We start from the raw sequence: 25,711 nt of genomic DNA, 5'->3' as shown, positions 1-25,711 counted from the left end.
ATGTGCAGGTTAGGTGGATTGGCCATGCTAAATTGCCCCTTAATGTCCAAAGATGTGCAGGTTAGGTGGATTACTGGAGTAAATGCATGAGGTTATGGAGATAGGATACGGAATGGGCCTGGGTATGATGCTGTTTGAGAGTCGGTGCAGACTCAATGGGATCAATGGCCTCCTTCTGTAGGGATCCCATGACTCTATGATCCTAAATGTTTCCCAACTGACGCTCAATCCACTTGCAGTCCCTCATTTCCCGGAAGCCGTTCCAGTAATGCATCCTAAAATAAATTACTTCTAAACATATTTTAAAAACTCTTCTTCTCTTTTACATCATGACCATCACAGTCTATGGTGAAGCACCCACCCCCTTTCACTTCCCCTCTTAAATCCTCTGGATATTGTTTGAAATGCAAGATATCCATCACAGAGAGTCACTGGAGGGAAATGGCAGCGGGATATCCTTTACAGGCTAACACGCCAGGTTCAATTACTGACTTCATTGCTCTTTCTCTGTTGACAGAGGTCTTGCAGCCACCAATCATACTTCAAGATCCCAACCCTGCCGGCGATATTGTAAACCTTCATTGCTCTCTGAAAGTTGGCGAACCCACCACAATCCAGTGGTTCACAGCGGGCAAACTACTTGAAAGTAACAAAATGTTCCATCTGTCAGCTTACAACGAAACATTGACGATTAACACTGAGCTTCTTCAAGTGTGTCAACAGTACACTTGCAGAGTCTTTAACAAAATCAGTGAGAACCAGAATACCTACTTGCTGGTCTTGGAAGGTCAGTTTTCTCAGCATCTGGTTTGAATCTTGTGTCCGTCCGTTACATGATATTGATATTCGCACACTGGGACTTTCAAACTGATTAGATGGCCAGGGATTTTCATCTGATATCAACCAAAATTTGAAATAATTTAAAACTCTGAATGTTTGAGGCAGCATGGCAGGCAGCAAGTGGTATGGTCGCAGTGTTGATCAGATGTTTAAAGAGGGATACTTGATTCAAAAAACAAGAACAAAGAAAATTACAGCACAGGAACAGGCCCTTCGGCCCTCCAAGCCTGCGTTGACCATGCTGCCCAGCTGAACTAAAACGCCATATCCCTCTATTCCCATCCTATACATGTATTTGTCAAGACACCCCTTAAAAGTCACGACTGTATTTGCTTCCACTACTTTTCCCAGCAACGAGTTCCAGGAATCCAATACCCTCTGTGTAAAAAAAAAACTTACCTTGTACATCTCGTTTAAACCTTTTCCCTTGCACCTTAAACCTATTCGTTCTAGTAATTGACTCTTCCACCATGGGAAAAAGCTTCTGACTGTCCACTCTATCCCTGTCTCTCAATCTTCTAGATTTCTATCATGTCTCCCCTCAACCTCTGTCGTTCCAATGAGAACAAACCAAGTTTCTCCAACTTCTCCTCATTGCTAATGCCCTCCATACCAGGCAACATCCTGGTAAATCTTTTCTGTACCCTCTCCAAAGCCTCCACATTCTTCTGGTAGTGTGGTGACCAAAATTGAACACTATATTCCAAGTACGGCCTAACTAAGGTTCTATAAAGCTGCAACATGACTTGCCAATTTTTAAACTCAGTGCCCCAGCCGATGAAGACAAGTGTGTCGTATGCCTTCTTGACTACTTTCTCCACCTGCGTTGCCACTTTCAGTGACCTGAAATCTTTCTATACACCCAGATCTTTAACAACATCTGTGAGCATATACATCCTGTCAATACTCTTAAGGTTCTGCCATTTACTGTATATTTCCTACCTGTGTTCGATCTTCGAAAATGCATTACCTTACATTTGTCGAGATTAAACTCCATCTGCTATCTCTCCATCCAAGTTTCCAACTGATCAATATCCTGCTGTATCCTCTGACTGTCCTCATCGCTATTCGCAAATTCACCAAACTTTGTGTTGTCTGCAAACTTACTAATCAAACCAGTTACATTTTCCAGCACTGATCCCTAAGGAATGCCACTTGTCACAGCCCTCCATTCAGAAACGCACACTCCAGCTGCTACCCTTTGTCTCCTATGACCGAACCAGTTCTGTATACACCTTGTCAGTTCACCTGTGATCCCATGCGATATCACCTTCTGCACCAGTCTGCCATGAGGGACCTTATCAAAGGCCTTACTGAAGTCCATATAGACATCCACTGCCCTACCCTCATCAATCATCTTCATCACTTCCTTGAAAAACTCAATCAAGTTAATGAGACACGGCCTCCCCTTCACAAAACCATGTGGCCTCTCATTAATACATCTACATATTTCCAAGTGGCAATAAATCCTCAAAGAATCCTCTCCAAAATTTCCCTATCACTGATGTAAGCCTCACCGGCCTGTAATTACCTGGATTATCTTTGCTATCCTTCTTAAGCAAAGGAACAACATTGCCGATTCTCCAATCTTCTGGGACTTCCCCTGTAGCCAGCGAGGATACAAAGATTTCTCTCAAGGCCCCAGCAATTCCTCCCTTGCCTCTCTCAATATTCTGGGGGAAATCCCATCAGATCCTGGGGACTCGTCTAACTAAGTGTTTTTCACAAATCCCAATACCGCCTCCTTTTTGATTTCAACAGGACCCAAACTATCTAAACACCCTTCCTCAGACTCATCACCACCAAGTCCTCCTCTTTGGTGAATACTGACGCAAAGTACCCATTTAATACCTCGCCCATTTCCTCTGGCTCCACACATAGATTCCCTCCCCTGACCTTGAGTGGGCCAACCCTCTCCCTGGCTATCCTCTTGCTCTTTATATATCTTTACATATTAGGATTTTCCTTAATCCAGCTCACCAATCATTTTTTGTAACGCCTTTTAGCTCTCCTTACTCGTTGCTTAAGTTTCTTTCTACTTTCCTTGTGTTCCACACTTGCTTTGTGTGTTCCCAGCCTCCTAGCTTTGACAAATGCTTCCTTTTTTACCTTTGACTAGGCTCACAATATCTCTTGTTATCCAAGATTCCCGAAACTTGCCATACTTAGCCTTCAGCCTTCCAGGAATGTGCCGATCCTGAATCCCTATCAACTTACACCTGAAGGCCTCCCACATACCAGATATTTATTTGCCCTCAAATATCTGCTCCCCAATCGAAATTCTTCAGTTCCTGCTTAATATTGTTGTAATTAGCCTTCCCCCAGTTTAGCACCTTCACTTAAGGACTACACTTATCTTTGTCCATCAGTATCTTCAAGCTTACTAAATTGTGGTCACTGTTCCTGAACTGCTCCCCTTCTAAAACATCGACCACGTGGCTGGGCTCATTCCCCAGTACCAGGTCCAGTATGGCCCCTCCCCTAGTTGGACTATCTGCATACTGTTTCAGGAAGCCCTCCTGGACACTCCTTACAAACTCTGCCCCATCCACTCCCGTAGCACTAAGTGAGTCACAGCCAATATCGGGGAAGTGAAAATCTTTTACACCTTGCCAAAATCTGCTTGCATATCTGTTCCTCGATCTCCCACTGGTTGTTGGGAGGCCTATAGAAAACCCCCAACACTGTGACTACACCCTTCCTATTCCTGAGCTCTACCCGTATTGCCTTGTTCTTTGAGCCCTCCAAGGTCATTTCCTGCAGTACAGCTGTGATATTCTCCTTAACCAATAGTGAAACTCTCCCACCCCTTTTACATCCCCCTCTGTCCAGCCTGAAAAATCTGTTTCCTGTATCAATTAGACCTTTGACCAGTAACACAATAGGGAGAATATATCACACAAGATAACTCACACGCTGGAATATTCCCCTGTACGCAGACCCGCACTCTGGCGCATTCCCCATACGCGGACCCGCACTCCAGCGCATTCCCCGTACGCGGACCCGCACTCCGGCGCATTCCCCTGTACGCGGACCCGCACTCCGGTGCATTCTCTTGTAGAGAGAAATCTCCCAACACCGGCTTAAAGTCCAATAGATTTATTTGTAGCAAACGCCACTAGCTTTCGGAATAGGCTGTTCCTTCATCAGGTGGATGGGAGTTCTGATCACAAACAGGGCACAAAGATACAAACTCAATTTACATGCATAATGATTGGAATGTGAGTCTTTACACCCTGTTTGTGATCAGAACTCCCACCCACCTGATGAAGGAACAGCCTGTTCCAAAAGCTTGAGGCGTTTGCTACAAATAATTCTGTTGGACTTTAAGCTGGTGTTGTGATATTTTTCACTGTTTTACCCCAGTCCAATGCCGGCATCTCCACATCGTATTCTCTTGTACACAGACTCACACACTGGAGTATCAGAGCAGTGGGCAGGAATGTGGGGTTGAGATTACAATCAGATCAGCTATGATTATAATGAATGGCGGAGCAGGCACAGTGGGCTGAATGGCCTACAACTGCTCCTAAATTATGTGTTTGTAAATAAGTAAAAGACGGGACAAGGGAAAGATTTAAATTGTTGTGAGGAATCTCAAATAACACCTGTCAGCTTCATGTCACCCTGGGCTGTAAAATATATTTCTGCGAGTTGGATCCAGAAGGATTGATATCATTTTCCTGTTTCAGGGTTGCTAAAACTCTATGAATGCACTGTCATGGCATCTACCGTCGCTGTGGTTAGCACATTAACATCCTACGCTCTAGCAATTTTCATTCTCTTTTTTGCCCTGGAGACTTACAGAGGTAAAAAAAAACTTCCTGTGTCACCTGATTGTATTACAAGGCACTTCACATTAATTGCCAGCACCTTGAACTGATTCATTCTCCGCTCTGTTTGTTTGTGTTCCTAGTTCACAAGAGACATGTGCAGCTGACAACAGCATTTGTCTTCACTCAGATGGTTGCCTTTTTCTCTCTGCTCATTGCGACCTTGTTGTGTGTACTCAATCCCGGTAAGTGCCCTGTCCTGTTTGTGTTAAATTTACACCCCGGTGAGTGTGTTGTACCGTGTTAAATTCACACACTGGCCACATTTCAATACTACTCACTGGTAAGTGCGCTGTACCGTGTTAAATTCACACGCCGGTTGAGTGCGCTGTACTGTGTTAAATTCACACGTCGGTGAGTGTGCTGTACTGTGTTAAATTCACACACCGGTGAGTGTGCTGTACCGTGTTAAATTCACACACTGGTGAGTGCGCTGTACCGTGTTAAATTCACACGCCAGTTGAGTGCGCTGTACTGTGTTAAATTCACACGCCAGTTGAGTGCGCTGTACTGTGTTAAATTCACACGCCAGTTGAGTGTGCTGTACTGTGTTAAATTCACACGCCAGTTGAGTGCGCTGTACTGTGTTAAATTCACACGCCAGTTGAGTGTGCTGTACTGTGTTAAATTCACACGCCAGTTGAGTGCGCTGTACTGTGTTAAATTCACACGCCAGTTGAGTGCGCTGTACTGTGTTAAATTCACACGCCAGTTGAGTGCGCTGTACTGTGTTAAATTCACACGCCAGTTGAGTGCGCTGTACTGTGTTAAATTCACACGCCGGTGAGTGCGCTATACTGTGTTAAATTCACACGCCAGTTGAGTGCGCTGTACCGTGTTAAATTCACACGCCAGTTGAGTGTGCTGTACTGTGTTAAATTCACACGCCAGTTGAGTGCGCTGTACTGTGTTAAATTCACACGCCAGTTGAGTGCGCTGTACTGTGTTAAATTCACACGCCAGTTGAGTGCGCTGTACTGTGTTAAATTCACACGCCAGTTGAGTGCGCTGTACTGTGTTAAATTCACACGTCGGTGAGTGTGCTGTACCATGTTAAATTCACACGTCGGTGAGTGTGTTGTACCGTGTTAAATTCACACGCCGGTGAGTGTGCTGTACCGTGTTAAATTCACACGCCGGTGAGTGTGCTGTACCGTGTTAAATTCACACGCCGGTGAGTGTGCTGTACCGTGTTAAATTCACACGCCGGTGAGTGTGCTGTACCATGTTAAATTCACACACCGGTGAGTGCGCGAAACCGTGTTAAATTCACACGCCGGTTGAGTGCGCTGTACTGTGTTAAATTCACACGCCGGTTGAGTGCGCTGTAGTGTTAAATTCACACGTCGGTGAGTGTGCTGTACCATGTTAAATTCACACGCTGGTGAGTGTGCTGTACCGTGTTAAATTCACACGCCGGTTGAGTGCGCTGTACTGTGTTAAATTCACACGCCGGTTGAGTGCGCTGTAGTGTTAAATTCACACGTCGGTGAGTGTGCTGTACCATGTTAAATTCACACGCTGGTGAGTGTGCTGTACCGTGTTAAATTCACACGCCGGTGAGTGCGCTGTACCGTGTTAAATTCACACGCCGGTGAGTGCGCTGTACCGTGTTAAATTCACACGCCGGTGAGTGCGCTATATCGTGTTAAATTCACACGCTGGTGAGTACGCTGTACCGTGTTAAATTCACACGCCAGTGAGTGCGCTGTACCGTGTTAAATTCACACACCGGTGAGTGCGCTATATCGTGTTAAATTCACACGCCGGTGAGTACGCTGTAACGTGTTAAATTCACACGCCGGTGTGTGCGCTGTACCATGTTAAATTCACACACTGGCCACATTTCAATACCACTCACCAGATAGAAAGATGGAAAAACTGGGAAAGAACCCACATCCTTGCAACCCGTCTTTTTGTCGTCCTCCCGCAGCTGTGAAAGGAGCGTCAGTGTCTTATTAATTGCATTGTTCAACAAGTGATGGGTATTTTGTAGAATCATAGAATCTGTACAGTACAGAAGGAGGCCATTCAGCCCACAGTCAATAGGCCCATCCAGGTCCTATCCCCATATTCCCACATATTTACCCTGCTAATCCCCCTGACACAAAGGGGCAATTTACCATGGCCAATTCCCTGAACCTACACATCTTTGGACACTAAGGGACAATTTAGCATGGCCAATCCACCTAATGTACACCTCTTAGGACACTAAGGGGCAATTTACCATGGCCAATCCCCCAAACTTTGGGAGAAAACTGGAGCACCCAGGGGAAACCCATGCAGACATGGGGAGAACGTGCAGATTCCATACAGACAGTGACATAAGGCCGGGAATTGAACCTGGGACCCTGGCGCTGTGAGGCAGCAGTGCGAACAACTGTACCACTGTGAGAAACGTCATGTAGACCTCAATAGGAGAAGCAGACAGTGGGAAATCTGCTAAGTTTGTGCAATAACACTAGAGAAGCAAGTACTTAAAATGATACAATACCTGTCAGCTCAAAACCCATCTCCAAACTCTGTGGCCTGGGCCTTGGTTCCTCCCTGTGCGACTGGATCCTGAACTTCCTATGGCAAGATCTGCAGGATAACAAGGTAGAAGATGAAAGCATGTAAAATCACTGGCTCCAACCACGCACCCACCCCCTCCCTGATAAGCTGAATGCATTCTATGCCCGTTTGAGTAAGAGGTCAGAGAGAGCATGCCCTGGATGAACCTGTATCTGGGGTCACCATTGCAGATGTCAGAGCAGCCTTCTTGAAGGTTAACCCACAGAAAACCACTGTCCCGGATGGGATACCCGGACGAGCACTCAGATCCTGCGCAGATCAGTTGGTGCGGGTATTCACAGACATTTTCAACCTCGCTTTACAACAATCTGAGGTCCCTATCTGCTTCAAGAAGACCACTATCGTCCCAGTGCCTAAGAAAAGCCAAGCAGCGTGCCTTAATGACTTTTGGCCGGTGGCTCTGACATCCATCGTTATGAAGTGTTTCAAAATGTTAATCATGGGACGAATTAATTCCAGCCTCCCGGATTGCCTGGATCCACTACAGTTGCCTACTGTCACAACAGGTCCACAGCAGATGCCATCTCCTGGGCCCTGTACTCAACCCTGGAACAACTATATAACAAGGACAAACCCCTATTATTGACTACAGCTCAGCCTTCAACACCATTCCCACAAAACTCATCTCCAAACGCCGTGGCCTGAGCCTCGGCACTTCCCTCTGTGACTGGATCCGGAACTTCCTAACTCACAGACCACAATCAGTAAGGATAGGCAATAACACCACCTCCACCATCATCCTCAACACCGGTGCCCTACAAGCTCTCCCCCCGGCCCCGCTATACTCTTATACACCTATGACTGTGTGGCCAAATTCCCCTCCAACTCCATTTTCCAGTTTGCTGATGACGCCACCGTAGTGGCTCAGATCTCAAACAATGACGAGAGAAAGTATAGGAATGAGATAGAGAATCTGGTGAACTTGTGTGGCAACAATAATTTCTCCCTCAATGTCAACAAAACGAAGGGGATTGTCATCGACTTCAGGAAGCATAGTAGAGAAAATGCTCCTGTCTGCATCAGTGGGGACAAAGTAGAAAGGGTCGACTTCAGGTTTTTAGGTGCCCAGATCACCAACAACCTGTCCTGTCTCCCCATGCTGACACTATAGTTAAGAAAGCCCATTAACACTTCTACTTTCTCAGGAGGCTAAGGAAATTTGGCATATAGCTATGGCTCTCATCAACTTTTACAGATGCATCATAGAAAGTATTCTTTCTGGTTGTATCACAGCTTGGTATGGGCTCCTGCTCTGCCCAAGACCACAAGAAACTACAAAGGGCCATGAATGAAATCCAGTCCATCACTCAAATCTGCCTCCCATCCACTGATTCTGTCTACTCTTCCCGCTGCCTCAGCAAAGCAGCCAGCATAATTAAGGACTCCCTGCACCCCGGACATTCCCTCTTCCACCGTCATCCATCGGGAAAAAGATACAAAAGTCTGAGGTCCCGTACCGACCGACTCAAGAACAGCTTCTTCCCTGCTGCTGTCAGACTTTTGAACAGACCTACCTCGCATTAAGCTGATCTTTCTCTACACCCTCGCTATGACTGTAACACTACATTCTGCACCCTCTCTCCTATTTACTCTATGAACGGCATGCTTTGTTTTCATCGTATCCCAATACACGTGATAATAATAAATCAAATCAAATCAAATCTCCCCTCTTATCAGATAGTGTCTGACATCCCTTTGAACAGCCAGTCAAACATCTTGCTCCAATTCATGCAGGATCACACTGACAGCTCTTCCCACAAACCTCCGATTCTTTGAGATGTGACAAAGGTACGGGTTAATTATGAAAACCAGCTTTTCGGCTGACGCGGAGTAATCAATCTTCTGTTACACAGTGAGTTCAACAGTTTTCATCTCATGCACTCTTTATTTTGTCCTTCTCCAGACTTCCCTCTGCCATACAGAATCATTGAAGGAATTGGATTTCTCTTTGTCACAGCACTGATCTTTTATCTTCTCTTCCTTTACCTGCATCCTGAAACTCTACTGAAAAGATCATTTTTGATAAAGAAAGGCAAGTTTATTTAGTAATAGTTTGTTTGAGAGTTTACAAAATTCTAGCCCCCTCCCCACCCCCAAACTTGTCAGTCACGCCAGAGCATCCTAACTCTGACATTCTGGTGAGGAGACATAAGAACATAAGAAATAGGAGCAGGAGTAGGCCATCTGGCCCTTCGAGCCTGCCCCGCCATTCAATAAGATCATGGCTGATCTGTCGTGGCTCAGTTCCACTTTCCCGCCCTCTCCCCATAACCCTTAATCCCCTCTCTTATCAAAAACCCATCAACCCGCTTCTTAAAAATATTTAGCGAGGCAGCCTCCACCACTTCAACGGGCAGAGAATTCCAGAGATTCACCACCCTTTGAGTGAAGAAGTTCCTCCTCAACTCCGTTCTAAACCGCCCCCCCTTTATCTTGAGGCTGTGCCCCCTAGTCCTACTGTCTTTTTTGAGCGGGAAGAGTCTCTCCACCTCTATCCTATCCATCCCATTCATCATCTTATACGTCTCAATGAGATCTCCCCTCATTCTTCTAAACTCTAACGAGTACAAGCCTAGTTTATTCAGCCTCTCCTCATAGCTCAACCCCCTCAACTCCGGTATCAGCCTAGTAAACCTCCTCTGCACTCCCTCCAAGGCCAAAATATCCTTGCGCAGGTGCGGCGCCCAAAACTGCACACAGTACTCCAGCTGCGGCCTCACCAATGCCCTATACAGCTGCAGCAAGACCTCCCTACTTTTATATTCAATCCCCCTCGCTATGAAGGCCAGCATCCCATTCGCCTTCCTGACCACCTGCTGCACCTGCAGGCTGGGTTTTTGCGACTCATGCACAAGGACCCCGAGGTCCCCCTGCACCGTCGCCTGCTGCAGTTTTTCGCCACGTAAGTAATAGTCCTTCCTACCATTCTTCCTACCAAAGTGGACCACCTCACACTTGCCAACATTAAATTCCATTTGCCATTTCCTGGCCCATTCGCCCAGCCTATCTAGATCCTTCTGCAGACTCTCCACACCCTCCGCACAATTTGCCTTTCCCCCAATCTTGGTGTCATCAGCAAATTTCGACACCCTACACTCGGTTCCCTCCTCCAGATCATCTATATAAATGGTAAATAGCTGAGGCCCCAGCACCGACCCCTGGGGCACCCCACTAGTCACCAACCGCCAATCCGAATAGCACCCATTGACCCCCACTCTCTGCCTCCTATTTGACAACCAATCCTCTATCCACGCTAACACCCTACCCCCAACTCCATGTCCTCTGACCTTCTGCAGTAACCCTGCGCTGACCCAGGGACCTGAGTCTGAGTCTGGAATAGACCACTTTGTAATCTTGTCTGATGGAAACAGAGTCTAGTTTGAAGGATCTGATTATGTTTGTACTCTGATTATAGCACTAGCTCAGTGACAGTGTGGTAGTTTGGGTGGATTGGCCAGGCTAAATTGCCCCTTAGTATCCAAAGATCATAGAATCATAGAAACCCAACAGTGCAGAAAGATGCCATTTGGCCCATCGAGTCTGCACTGATCACAATTCCACCCAGGCCCTACCCCCACATCCCCAGACATTTACCCACTAATCTCTCTAACCTATGCATGTCAAGACTCTAAGGGGCAATTTTACCATGACCAATCTACCTAACTCTCACATCTTTGGACTATGGGAGGAAATTGGAGCACCCAGAGGAAACCCACACAGACACGGGGAGAATGTGCAAACTCCACACAGACAGTGGCCCAAGCCGGGAATTCGAACCCAGGTTCCTGGAGCTGTGAAGCAGCAGTGCTAACCACTGTGCCATTGCCGCCCTTTTTATTTAAAGAGGCCATTCAGCCCATTGGGCCTGCACCAACCACAATTCCACCCAGGATATACCCCCATATCCCTACATATTTTACCTGCTAATCCCTCTAACCTACACATCTCAGGACACTAAGGAGCAATTTTAGCACGGCCAATCAACCTAACTCGGACATCTTTGGGCTGTGGGAGGAAACTGGAGCATCCGGAGGAAACTCACGCAGACACGAGGAGAATGTGCAAACTCCACACAGATAGTGACCCCAGCTGGAAATCGAACCCTGGTCCCTGGCACTGTGAGGCAGCAGTGCTAACCACTGTGCCATCTCAAAGATGTGCAGGTTAGGTGGATTGGCCAAGCTGAATTGCCCTTTAGTGTCCAGAGATTTGCAGGTTGGGTGGATCGGCCACGCTAAATTGCCTCTTAGTGTTCAAAGATGTGTAGTTTAAGTGGATTGGCCATGCTAAATTGCTCCTTTGTGTCCAAAAATGTGTATGTTAGGGGGATTGGCCATGCTAAATTGCCCCTTAGTGTCCAAAGATGTGTAGGTTAGGGTGGATTGGCCATGCTAAATTGCCCCTTAGTGTCCAAAGGTGTGTAGGTTAGGGGAATTGGCCATGCTAAATTGCCCCTTGGTGTCCAAAGATATGCAGGTTAGGTAGATTGGCCATGCTAAATTGCCCCTTAGTGTCCAAAAATGTGTGGTTAGTGGGTAAATGCATGGGATAGTTACAAAAGAATAAGCACTACAAATCCAAAACAGCATACTAAGTGACAAAAGAGAAGTTGGAGATTAGTGAAGACGATGGCCTAGTGGTATAATCACTGGACTATTAATCCACTATGACAGATTGTAGAGTTTAAATTCACAAAAAAAATCTGGATTAAGAATCTGCTGATGACCATGAAGGCATTCTCGATTGTTGTGAAAACCCATCTGGTTCACTAATGTTCTTTAGGGAAGGAAATCCGCCATCCTTACCTCGTTCAGAGCTGTAGCAATGTGGTAGACTCCTTACCTGGCCTCCAGGTGACTCCACTTCCAGAGCAATGCTGCTGACTCCAAAATGGCTGGCTCTCTGAAACAGCCTCGTAGGACAAGGGCAATTAAGAATGGGCACCCGTCACCTTGTCAAGGGCAATTAGGGATGGGCAATAAATGCTGGCCAGCCAGATTGCAGCCACTTGCCAGCAGTGTCAAAGGGATTGAAACTCTGGTGCTGAAGAATTAGGGGAAAGATAGGAACAGAAGTGCGCCATTAGTATGTCAGACTTGCTCAGCATTTTGCATCCTAACTCCAATTTAATGCCCTACTACCTTTGGTTCACAAAAATTTATGAATTTCTATTTTGAAGTTAACTTTTGAATAGGAGTGGGCCCCTCGAGCCTGCTCCGCCATTCAATAAAACTATGGGCTGATCTAATGGTAACCTCAACTGCATATTCCTGACCACCCCTCCCAAAAACCTTTCACCCCCTCATTAACCAATAGTCTATCTCACTCTGCCTTAAAAATATTCAAAGTCTCTGCTCCCACTGCTTTTGAGGAAGAGAGTTCCAGAGACTCACCACCCTCTGAGAAAAATAGATTCTCCTCATCTGTCTTAAATGGACCACCCCTTATTTCTAAACAGTGACACCCCTCCCAGTTCTAGATTTTCCCACAAGAGGAAACATCCTCTCCACATCCACCCTGTCGAGACGCCCCTCAGGATCTTACAGGTTTCGATCAAATCGCCTCTCTTCTAAATTCCAGTGGATACAAACCTAACCTGAGAATCACAGAATACCTACAGTGCAGAAGGGGGCCATTCAGCCCATTGAGTCTGCACCCACAACAATCCCACCCTATCCCCATAACCCTACATATTTACCCTGCTAATCTCCTCTAAACTAGGGTCAACTTTCGCATGGCCAGTCAACCTAACCCACACATCTTTGGACTGTGGGAGGAAAACTGGAGCACCCAGAAGAAACCCTTGCAGACGCAGGGGAAATGTGCAAACTCCACACAGACAATGACCCACAGCCAGGAATTGAACCCAGATCCTTGGCGCTGTGAGGCAGCAGTGATAACCACTGTGCCACTGGGAATCGAACCCTGGTCCTTGGCGTTGTGAGGCAGCAGTTTTAACCACTATGCCACCGCTCCAACCTTTCCTCTTATGACAACCCTCCGTTCCTGTTGATAGTCTAGTGAACCTTCTTTGAACTGCTTCCAAAGGTTAACATTTTCCTTGAATAAGGAGACCAATACTGTATGCAATATGCCAGGTATGGGCTCACCCATGCTCTGTCCAATTGCAGTATAACCTCCCTTAGTCTTGTATTCAATTTCCCCCACAATAAATGGTAACATTCTATTAGCTTTCCGAATTACTGGCTGTTCATGTATACTAGTTGGCATTTGTAGAAGCAGATTCCAAACTTCTACCATTCCAGAAATGTTTAGTTGTAATTTTTAGGATTCTGCCCCCGAGTTCCAGACTCCCCAGTCAGCAAAAATAATTTCTCCTGAGGAAATGTTAAGGACACAGCTGATGGCAAATGCTGAGATGTTCAAATTCCAGAAGGAAAACTTGAAACAACTGATTTTTGCAAGTTTATATAGTAAGAGGGAGGATTGAAATTCAGAGAATTATGTCCCAGACTTTTTATGATGATTTTAATAAATATTTATTCAGGAATAGAATAATCAACAATAAAGCAAATTAGAAGTACACGTAACTAAGACATGGCTACTCACAGTATCCCCAATTTATACAGTTGCAAACAGTCATAACTACCTTCGGAACTAACTCTCCCCAAACTGTTCCACAACACCCTATAGATATTAAGATCTATAAAAATCCAGTAATTGTTACCTAACAATGCAGTGAGTTGCTTTTGAGGCAAAACAGCAGCTTGCTTTATAAAATAGGCTTCCTTTGCAGACCTTGCGTATAGGGAATAGTAATTGGCTGAGGTTTAAAAGCTGACACTCCATCTAGGTTTCAGTATCTCCTTTTTCCCCCTTTGATCTTTCCTTCATCTGACCTACTTCCTGTAGAAGTGCAGTGTCCCCAGATTTAACTACCTTCATCTCCAGTCAGTGAATATAATGGTGGAATGGACTCCCCTCCCCCAACAACAACACCCTTCAAGGGGAGACCAAGTGAATATTTGGGAATTTGATTGGAAGTGGGAATTTGGTGCATCAATAATCCATCCCATTCTTGTCGCCAATATAATGGTGCACACAGACTCAGACTTCGTTAGGAACACAAAAGGTATTTGTTAACGAGGAGAAACGGTACAGAGGCCAACAGCCCCCCGACTGCCCTGGAGAGGCCCAATGGCTGCCCCTGGCCCTACATGTCTTCTACATATTTCAGACTGTCTTCTGCCTGAAAGGGGACTCCACCTCATGGCGTGATTACTCTCTTTCAATCCCAATTGTTCCCCAAATCAGGTGACCCTCTTCTGCTGCGTTGCTTTTAAAGGGAGATTCACCATAATGGTATGAGAGGCTGAAGTCCAAAGTGACTCCCAATATTTTCAGGGTACGGTTCACTGCTGACTGGATCCATGCAAATAGAGTCATAGAGGTGACTGTTAGATAGATGGTTACTGAGGTAGAAGTTTGGTTTGGGGCCTCTGGTTAGAATGTTGTGTTGTCCTTCTAGTGAAGAATCTGGGATTGTTCCAATTCAAACTCAAAACAAGCAAGAGCTGGACAGTCAGGATACAGGGATGGTGTTTCTATGGCTGAGGGTAGTTCTTGACAAGGGGGTCACAGTCTCAGGACACAGGGGAGGCTGTTTAGGACTGAGGTGAGGAGAATCAGAGGGTGGTGAACCTGTGGAATTCTCTACCACAGAATGCTGGGGAGGCCAAGTCACTGAATATATTTCATAAGAACATAAGAACATAAGAAATAGGAGCAGGAGTAGGCCATCTAGCCCTTCGAGCCTGCCCCGCCATTCAATAAGATCATGGCTGATCTGTTGTGGCTCAGTTCCACTTTCCCGCCCTCTCCCCATAACCCTTAATCCCCTCTCTTATCAAGAACCCATCAACCCGCTTCTTAAAAATATTTAGCGAGGCAGCCTCCACCACTTCAACGGGCAGAGAATTCCAGAGATTCACCACCCTTTGAGTGAAGAAGTTCCTCCTCAACTCCGTTCTAAACCGCCTCCCCTTTATCTTGAGGCTGTGCCCCCTAGTCCTACTGTCTTTTTTGAGCGGGAAGAGTCTCTCCACCTCTATCCTATCCATCCCATTCATCATCTTATACGTCTCAATGAGATCTCCCCTCATTCTTCTAAACTCTAACGAGTACAAGCCTAGTTTATTCAGCCTCTCCTCATAGCTCAATCCCCTCAACTCAGAAGGAAATAAATAGATTTGTTGACTCGAAAGGTATCAGGAGTTACGAGGGGAACACTGGAATATAGTATTGAGATAGAAGATCAGCCATGGTCATGTTGAATGGTGGAGCAGGGCTCGATGGGCTGAACGGCCTCTTCCTGCTCCTAGTTTCCATGTTTTTGAGTAAATGTCATAGACAAAGACAGATGTCAGCTTGTGTATCTGTTATAGTCTTCCTGCCGTTTAACTTCAAGTTTGGTTTATACACAGCGCATCGTAATTTTTTCCTGGTCAATGGATTTGTAGCTGTGGGCATTTCCTTCATACCGATTTACAAAGAGCACGAGATCAGTGAGTACTGCTGAGAAAATAATCTGAAACAATACTGGGCTTCTTGGATGGCTGTTCCAAATGGATTCGAACGTCACATCCCAGAATCAGCAAGTTATAAGCAGTATGCCCCTGCTGCCTTTTGCTAAGAGCAATGAAAATCTCACGTATTCCCCACGGTCTCATCCATACTAGATCTTGGGAAGCTTAGCAACAGGAGGAGGCCCTTCAGCCCTTCTAGCCTATCCTGCCCTTCAGTGACATTATGGCTGATTTGAAACCTAGCTCCATTTTATTCCCTCATGCCTCATTAACTTGGCTAAACAAAATTTGTCAGTCTGTAGGCTTTGTTCATTTCTTAGTTTAACATAAGAACATAAGAAATAGGAGCAGGAGTAGGCCATCTAGCCCTTCGAGCCTGCCCCACCATTCAATAAGATCATGGCTGATCTGTCGTGGCTCAATTCCACATTCCCGCCCTCTCCCCATAACCCTTAATCCCCTCGCTTATCAAAAACCCATCTTTGACATTCCAGGGGATATAATCCTAGTTGGTGTTGTTAATGATATATCTCGCTACCAACATTCTGAGGGTTACCATTGATCAGAAACTGAACTGGACCAGCCATGTGGCTATAAAACTGGGTCAGAGGCTGGGAAATATGTGGTGAGCAACTCACCTGATTGCAAGGCACAAGTCAGGAGCATGATGGAATCCTCCCTAATTGCCGAAACATCGAAAGGTAAGAAATAGGAGCTGGAATAGATCATTTGGCCATTGGAGCCTGCTGCGCCATTGACTAACATCATGGCTAAATCTGTGCAACTCCAGCAGCATTCGAGAAGCTCACTCAACACCATCCAGCCTCTGTCAGTCTTTTACCTGGTTCATAGAGAAGGAAAGGAGAGAGTGCAAAATGTAGTGTTACAGTCATTGCTAGGGTACAGAGAAAGATCAACTTAATGCGAGGTAGGTCCGTTCAAATGTCTGACAGCAGCAGGGAAGAAGCTGTTCTTGAATCGGTTGGTACGTGACCTCAGAAGCTTTGTCAGAATTCTGCAATAATTTCATAAACCATATTAATTCTCTCCCTGCAGTTCAGTTGTGTCAGCTTTCTGCGAGTCTCATGCCTGGATCCATTGCATTGTCAGTGGTGACATATCTCTTTATTGTAGGGGTGCAATTCGTCGCCTTTGTAAAATACAGTAAGTGCTGAATAATGTGAATTGTGATTGAATGTATAAACCTTTTAGAACTGAGGTGAGGAGAAACATCTTCACCCAGAGGGTGGGGAAATGTGTGGAATTCACTCCTACAGAAAATAATAGAGGCCAAAATGTTGTTTGATTTCAAGATGAAATTAGATATAATTCTTGGGGCTACAGGGATCGAGGGATATGAGGGAGAAAGGGGAGGATCAGGATATTGAATTCAATGATATTGAATGGCCTCCTCCTGCTTCTAGTCTCCGTGTTCTTTCTTTCTTGCTATTTTGCCAAAGTTAACATTTTGCCAGCAACAAAATTGATTCTGCAAATGCTTCCTCATTCATTGACACATTTCCATCCACTAAATCTTTGTCCATTAGATATCCAGCAATGAAATCTCCTCCCCTTCAACCACAAACATCAGACTATCATCTGATATAATTCCTGGTATTATCACTGGATTAGTAATCCAGAGATCTAGAGTCATGCTGTGGGGACCAGGGTTCAAATCCCGCCACAGCAGGTGGTGAAATTTGAATTTAATAAAAATCTGGAATTAAGAATCTACTGATGACCATAAAACTATTGTCAATTGTCATAAAAACCAATCTGATTCACTAGAATCATGGAATCCCTACAGTGCAGAAGGAAGTCATTCACCCCTTTGAGTCTGCAGCGATCACAATCCCATCCAGGCCCTATCCCCTTAAACCCACATGTTTACCTTGCTGATCCCCTTATCACTACAATCAATTTAGCATGGCCAATCAACCTAACTAATGTCTGTTAGGGAAAGAAATCTGCCATCTTTACCTAGTCTGGCCGACATGTGACTCCAGAACCACAGCAATGTGGTTGATTCTTTAATACCCTCTGCAATGGCCTAGCAATGTTTATGTTATGTATGTTTAAAATTCAGCTTTGTTTTACGTGGTGCCAATCTTTCTGCACCAGGCAGCTCTCACGCTGTGAATGCAGGCTCATTTAGCTCGGGATGTGTTTGTTTTAAGCTAAATGAATGCATTTTTGTTTATTTGGGTTTTTCCCCTGGGGTCTCAGTTTAGGGTTTTGATTAGGTGATTGACACAGACAGTCAGTCGTGTGTTAATGAACCGAGCTAGGCTTACAGGGAAAAAGGAGTCGTTTGTGCTTGGTTCTGAAAGCAGCAAGAGATGTCTTTCCCTCTCTCTCTGGAGGCTGCTGTTTGGGACAGTCAGAAGACAGGTTTCTCTCTCTCTTTCTCTCCCTCTAAGGTGTTCAAAAGGCTCCAGGAGTGTTAACAATTACAAGTACATAAACTGTTAACTGATTTTGAAGAGGGGTTTAAGTCTATAAGAGGAACATTGCTTGAATTGAATAGCCTACAGTTTAAAGTTTATTTATGTTACAAGAAGGCTTACGTTATCACTGCAGTGAGGTAACTGTGTAAATCCCTAGTCGCCACACTCTAGCACCTGTCCGGGTACACTGGGAGAGAATTTAGTCAGTTCCGCCTTTTGTCCCTTCCTCCCTGGCAGCTCTCCCACAAATCCTGTCCTAGCTCATGTCCCAGTAAGTGCCCTAAGATGTAAAACACTCCATAAGGGGCATGTTTGAAACTGGAGAGGATCAAGTCACATTGGAATGTGAAAATATCACTGAGTGGTTGTGGAGAACTCTGAGGGCAGAGGGTGAACATTGCAATGATTGTGATCCACATACATCCCTGTGACACTGAACTATTTCCCACTAGCAGTACCCTTTTAAGAAACTAGCTCTCTTCCATCACATCAATCACAGAACTCTCCCTGAAACATATCAAACAACACACCTGATGCATTGCCTCATGTTATGACGCAGAGTTTAATCTCCTTTACCTCACTTCATAATCTGTTAGAAATGTTTGTGATGGTGTTAACTGTTCTTCATTAATTTTGAGAGGTTCATGAGAGTCAGAAAGACCTGACACTTGCTTGAAGTGAATAATTAACAAGTCATTTATTTAACCAACCAGGAACTTTAACTAAACAAGTAACACATCAATTAGAGTAAGGTTTGACTGGAATGCTGTTCAAATAAATACAAGGACTATTCATTACCAAAATACAATAATACTAACTCTGTCACTTTCAAAAACACATTAACAAGTTTTATGGCTTTGAAAAAAGCTTTGGAGTTCTTTCGTTGATGTGGCTGTGGGTAAACTCTTTCTGATTTGGTACCCTTTGATAGATAGATGGAGAGTTCTGTTAAGAGATATCTTAAGCTGGTAGGGAGCCGCTCTTGCCCTGTTTACATGTTGAGAGCTGGCAGTTTTTCAGTTCCACTCCACTGAACTGAACTGAAGGCAGGCAGTTGAGTTCCTATTTTTATATCTCTGATGACCTATTGATTTTCCTACCCCAGGATTGGTCTGATGATGTCAATGACAGAAAATTCAAATTTGATAAGGTCCTAATCACAGAGTACATTCTTTAAACTGATAGGCTAGCAAAATGCAAAAGCCTGCAAAGCCTGTTACAAAGGCAACCCTGATGCTTGGTCTTTTTAACAAACGTTGCAATCTGTGTTTTAAACATCCAAGCACTGAACACTAAACCAGCTTTTAAAGGGACAAACACTTCATAACACAATTCACAACACTCATCAAACAACCTTTACCTCGTCAGTCATTTTGACAAAACTCCAGGTTAGTCACACATTCACACAGTTCCTTTTGTATTTTATTCACAGTGCGATCATGGACTAAAGTTCAAAGGCTCAGTCGCCTCTCATCACGATCAGGGAGTCTACACTTTCAGAACTAACTCAACTGCCATGAGGTAAAATATGGAAAAAAGAAGCAGAATTTGTCTTTGCAGAATTGGGATTAGAGGAGCGCTGATTGCAGTAATCTGAAACACTTTATAACACAGTAACACCATTATCTGTATCGGCAAGGCTGAGTGAGACAAATAACAGGAGGGAATTGATAAATTTTCAGAATGGGCAATTCATTGGCACATTTTGATCGAAAGGATCGGGAAGTCAATTTTTATAGGTACATCCCATTTTCAAGTTTATTAGTGTCATAGTAGGCTTACATTAATACTGCAATGAAATTACTGTGAAAATCCCTATTCACTACACTCTGGCCCTGTTCGGGTACACTAAGGGAGAATTTAGCATTGCCAATGCACGTAACTAGAATGTCTTTTTTGGACTGCAGAAGGAAATCAGAGCATCCAGAGAATAATCCAAGTAATTACAGGCCAGTGAGCCTTACGTCAGTTGTAGGGAAATTATTGGAGAGGATTCTTCGAGACAGAATTTATTCCCACTTGGAAATACGTAGATGTATTAGTGAGAAGTAACATGGTTTTGTGAAGGGGAGGTTGTGTCTTACCAACTTGATTTTTTTCAAGGAAGTGACGAAGATGATTGATGAGGGTAGCGCAGTGGATGTTGTTTACATGAACTTCAGTAAGGCCTTTGACAAGGTTCCTCATGGCAAACTGGTGCAGAAGGTGAAGTCGCATGGGATCAGAGGTGAGCTGGCAAGGTGGATACAAAACTGCTCGGTCATAGACAAGAGGGTAGCCGTGGAAGGGTGCATTTCTGAGTGGAGGGCTGTGACAAGTGGCATTCCTCAGGGATCAGTATTGGGACCTTTGCTGTTTGTAATATATATAAATGATTTGGAGGAAAATGTAACTGGACTGATTAGTAAGTTTGCAGATGACACAAAGGTTGGTGATTTGCAGATAGCGATGAGGACCATCAGAGGATACAGCAGGATATAGATTAGTTGGAGACCTGGGCGGAGAGATGGCAGATAGAGTTTAATCCAGACAAATGTGAGGTAATGCATTTTGGAAGGTCTAGTACAGATAGGAAATATACAGTATACAGCTGGAGTACTGTGTGCAGTTTTGGTCACCGCACTTACGCAAGGATATTTTGGCCTTGGAGGGAGTGCAGAGGAGGTTTACTAGGCTGATACTGGAGTTGAGAGGGTTGAACTATGAGGAGAGACCGAATAAACTAGGCTTGTACTCGTTAGAGTTTAGAAGAATGAGGGGAGATCTCATTGAGACATATAAGATGATGAATGGGATGGATAGGATAGAGGTGGAGAGGCTCTTCCTGCTCAGAAAGGACAGTAGGACTAGAGGGCACAGCCTCAAGATAAGGGGGGGGTGCAGTTTAGAACGGAGCTGAGGAGGAACTTCTTCACTCAAAGGGTGGTGAATCTCTGGAATTCTCTGCCCGTTAAAGTGTTGGAGGCTGCCTCGCTAAATATATTTAAGACGTGGGTAGATAGGTTTTTGATAGGCAAGGGGATTAAGGGTTATGGGGAGAGGGTGGGAAAGTGGAACTGAGCCACAACAGATCAACCATGATCTTATTGAATGGCGGGGCAGGCTTGAAGGGCTAGATGGCCTGCTCCTGCTCCTATTTCTTATGTTCTTACGTTCTTAGTAAATGGCAGAACCCTTCAGAGTATTGATAGGCAGAGGGATCTGGGTGTACAGGTACAAAGGTCACTGAAAGTGGCAAGGCAGGTGGAGAAGGTAGTCAAGAAGGCATACGGCATGCTTGCCTTCATCGGCCGGGGCATTGAGTTTAAAAATTGGCAAGTCATGTTGCAGCTTTATAGAACCTTAGTGAGGCCGCACTTGGAATATAGTGTTCAGTTCTGGTCACCACACTACCAGAAGGATGTGGAGGCTTTGGAGAGGGTACAGAAAAAATTTAGCAGGATGTTTCCTGGTATGGAGGGCGTTAGCAATGAGGAGAAGTTGGAGAAACTTGATTTGTTCTCACTGGAATGATGGAGGTTGAGAGGGCGACCTGATAGAAGTCTACGAGATTGTGAGGGGCACGGACAGAGTGGATAGTCAGAAGCTTTCTCCCAAGGTGGAACAGCGAATTGTTAAGGGCATGTGGGGGGAGGTAGTGGAAGCAGCTATGATAGTGACTTTTAAGGGGTGTCTTGACTAATACATAATAGGATGGGAACAGAGGGATATGGTTCCCAGAAGGGTGGAAGGTTTTAGTTCATTCAGGCAGCATGCTCGGTGCAGGCTTGGAGGGCCGAAAGGCCGTAATTTTCTTTATTCTTTCTTTGCTCTTTGTTCACCCAGAGGAAACCCACGCAGACATGGGGAGAACGTGCAGACTCCACACAGACAGTGACCCAAGCTGGGAATTGGACCCAGGTGCCTGGCGCTGTGAGGCAGCAATGCTAACCACTGTGTAATTGATAGTTTTGTTACTAAGTGGGTAAAAAAACCGAGTATGGATTTATTCATTTTAAGCACTACCTACACTGAGTAATTAGGAACTGGGTGCCAGAGTTTTTTGTGTAACTGTCTTGCATAGTTACCAATTGGGGCATTCAATGAAAAGATGTTTCTCTTATCTTCAGAACTGATGGCTTAGGTTCAGATGCACAATGGGGAAGAACATATCACGACAACCTGGGCATCTTAAACACTGAAACAAATGAACATGATTAAATTAGGGAAAGGAACCTCACTGACAGCTTTTGTCTATACCTCAGGAATGTGTATTGTAGCAATCTGGAAAAATCAACCCTGTTCCCTTTGACTCTTCACTGTGGAAGATTAATCTACATTGTCTTTTATTTAATTTAGTTTCTTAATGTAAAGGTTTGGGGCTGATATCACACACATTTAAAGGGGAAAACTTACTTTCAGGGCTTTCCTCATAGCACCAGGGCCCCAGGTTCAGTTCTGGCTTTGGGTGACTCTCTGTGTGGCATCTGCATGTTCTTCCCGTGTCTGCGTGAGTTTCCTCCGGGTGCTCCAGTTTCTCCCACACTCCAAAGATGTGCAGGTTAGATGGATTGTCCATGCTAAATTGCCCCTTAATGTCCAAAGATGTGCAGGTTAGGATGGATTAGCCAGGGATAGGGCAGGGCTAAAGGCGTGGCTAAGATTCTCTGTCAGGGAGTCAGTTCAGGCTCGATGAGCCAAATGGCCTCTTCTGCATTGTAGGCATTTTATGATTTTGTAAGTATTACTGATTGAAGTTCCCTGTGCTTTTTTAAAAACTCAATCAGGGAACGTGGGTGTCCCAGCTCAGCCCTAGCATTTATTACCCATCCCTAATTGCACCTTGAGAAGGTGTTGGGAGTTGTCAACTTGAACCCACTGCAGTCCCTGAGGTGTAGTATACCCACAGTGCTGTTAGGGAGGGAGCTCCGGGATTTTGACCCAGCCACAGTGAAGGAACGGCCGATACATTTCCAAGTCGGGACGGTGAGTGACTCGGAGGTGAACCTCCAGTGGTATTGTTTCCACTTACTGACCAGTGCAAACTTTACTTCTTTTCCTCTGTAAATACCTGGAGGAATTCTTAATGTGTTCTAATATTTCAAGCTAGTTCTCTTGTCTATACTAATTTCTCCTTCCTTATTTAGACATTCTGTGCTGGTCTTTAGATTGGGGCAGTGGTGTGTATAGGTATTGTCAATGGACAGTAACCCAGAGACCCGGGGTCACAGGTTTGAATCCCACTATGGCAGATGGTGAAATTTGATTTTAATTCCTAAAGAATAATCACGAAACTATTGTTGACTGTTGTAATAGGCATTCACTAACGTCTCTTTTTGGGAAGGAAATCTGCTGTCCTTACCCAGTCTGGCCTACTGGGTATGCTTGCTTGGAAGCATGAGTACAGGGAAAAGGAATCTCACGGAAAGGTGCTGCTTATAGCTCAGGGATGTGTATTGTCTTTCCAAGCAAACCACCAGAAAGTTAATGAAACCAGCCAGACCACCCACATTGGAAACAACAACAGTCCTGAAAAGTCATCCTTACTAACATCTGGGGGCTTGTGCTAAAATTGAGACAGCTGTCTCATAGACTAGTCAAGCAATAGCCGGACATACCTTACAGATATTGTTCATCACCATCCCTGGGGATGTCCTGCCCCACTGGCAAGACAGAACCAGTAGCAATGGTGGCACAATGGTATACAGTCGGGATGGAGTTGCCCTGAGCATCCTCAACGTTGACTCTGGACCCCATGAAGTCTCAGGTGAAACATGAGTAAGGAAACATTGTGCTGCTAACTGTGTATTCTTTCCACCACCTCTCCATTCCCCCCACCCCCTGCTCTCAGCTGATGAATCAGGAGTCCTCCTTGTATTAAGTTTAAAGCCATAGAGGTTTACAGCATGGAAACAGGCCCTTCGGCCCAACTTGTTCTGCACTATCCTCTATGAAAGGAATGCTTTGTCTGCATAGTGTGCAAGAAACAATACTTTTCACTTATGTTAATACATGTGACAATAATAAGTTGAAAGAAATTAAATGTTGAACTTGACTTGGAGGAAGCATTGAGGGTGGCGGACTTCAGTTTCCATCACCAAGAGTGGCTGGGTGATACAGTTATATTATGATTACTGTTTCCTAAGAGTACATTGTGCTGTTTGTATTGTTAACAATCTATACATGATTCAACTTTCAGTGATTATTAACATTGCTTGGCACAATGCTTCACTGATCTTTCTTTCCCACAGGAACATTGTCACTGGGGGGAGAGGGCCATCCTGCACTCTATATGTGCATCTCTCACTCCCCTTTTATTGGAGCTGTTGGCATTGTGGAGCACCTCATCTTTACCTGTACAGATAGACGCCAATATTTGGGCTAGTATAACTTAAAGATAATAAAATGTTGATGTGGTTAGATTGTTTATATATGTAGTTTCATTATCATACAAAGGGCACTGTCCTGGATTATTTAAACTTCAACTCAGGTGGTAACATTTGTCTCCAAGGTTGTAGGATCGAGTCTCATTTCAGGATTAGAGGAGTTCTTTATGATAAATATTTATCTCTCAATCAACACCACAAAAACAGAGGATCTGGTCACAATCACTTTGCTGTTCATGGGAGTTTGCTATATGCAAATTGACTCCTTCAAAATGCTTCATTGACAATATTATTAGAATGTGTTCAGGTTGTGAAATGAACTTCTGAAATGCATCGTGCTATAAATGTACGACGGATGTGGTTTGCAACAAGTGTGTTATAAGCTTACTGATTAGTTATTAGTGCACTTAGGATTGTTCACCAAGTGCTGTCCAATCACAGATTCATATCTAACAGTAGATGCTTTGCAAGCATGGGCTCTCAGTACATTCAGAAGGATCTGAAGGATTGTGCTGTTTGACTGTCAGCTAATCACTCTGATGTACCTCGCCGCACACCCAGACAGACATTCACAAGCTCTTTCTGGAACACCATCCTGTTAGTGGAAAATACTACTCGCCTCACTACTGTATAGTGGCAGGGTGGAACTGCATGCTTCTCACTGGGAGTTTTGAGGTGCTTTGCTTTTCCAGGGTGATTTGAGAAAGACCAGAAATTCCGACAGTGATAGTATTTGGTGTATTTGTGAGTTTCTGCAATGCATGGTGAACAGTTCAGTGTGGGCACTGTCCACAGGAGAGCTTTACATACCTGCCTGCCTGCCAATCCTGCTATACAGTTCACATCCTCACTGCTCAGCCCTACCCCTCATATCCCCAGCCCATGCCCCATCCCTTATATCATTATGGTTCCGAACCCCTCCATGCAGACCCTCAGCCTTATAGTTGCCTCTAATTCTAGCCTGGCATCGGCAGTCCCTCCAGACAGATTCTGCCTGAGTATGGCACCGAGCGCCTGCTCCCAGACCCGGCACCGGGCGCCGGCTCCCAGACCCGGCACCGAGCGCCGGCTCAGGAACTCTGTTTAATGCCGAGCTCCGCCCCCAG

General features: G+C 44.9%; 1 protein-coding gene across 1 annotated transcript; it reads left to right on the top strand.

Annotated features, from left to right (window-relative positions):
* The first annotated feature begins 645 nt into the window (after positions 1–645).
* LOC145339816 (uncharacterized) lies at positions 646–24,578 on the top strand. The gene is made up of 8 exons (XM_080184345.1): positions 646–787; positions 4,533–4,649; positions 4,757–4,858; positions 9,151–9,279; positions 15,692–15,772; positions 16,850–16,957; positions 19,673–19,761; positions 24,471–24,578. Exons 1-7 carry the CDS (start codon positions 655–657, stop codon positions 19,744–19,746), a joined length of 744 nt encoding a protein of 247 aa, XP_080040471.1. The 5' UTR covers positions 646–654; the 3' UTR covers positions 19,747–19,761; positions 24,471–24,578.
* The last annotated feature ends 1,133 nt before the right edge of the window (positions 24,579–25,711 follow it).

Source organism: Carcharhinus amblyrhynchos, unplaced genomic scaffold (assembly GCF_965287045.1).
Source record: "Carcharhinus amblyrhynchos unplaced genomic scaffold, sCarAmb.v2.hapA scaffold_687, whole genome shotgun sequence".
NCBI classification, from domain to species: domain Eukaryota; kingdom Metazoa; phylum Chordata; class Chondrichthyes; order Carcharhiniformes; family Carcharhinidae; genus Carcharhinus; species Carcharhinus amblyrhynchos.
The sequence above is the reverse complement of the archived record's forward strand: the minus strand, read 5'-3'. Positions and strand labels throughout refer to the sequence as shown.

What these genes read in the sequence shown, in the direction of transcription:
- LOC145339816 (XM_080184345.1), top strand. Translation starts at nt 655, where the DNA reads ATGTTCCATCTGTCAGCTTACAACGAAACATTGACGATTAACACTGAG. An exon ending in TTACAAAGAGCACGAGATCA is followed by an intron (nt 15,773 to 16,849) that starts GTGAGTACTGCT and finishes CTCTCCCTGCAG; the next exon opens with TTCAGTTGTGTCAGCTTTCT. An exon ending in CGTCGCCTTTGTAAAATACA is followed by an intron (nt 16,958 to 19,672) that starts GTAAGTGCTGAA and finishes TTTTATTCACAG; the next exon opens with TGCGATCATGGACTAAAGTT.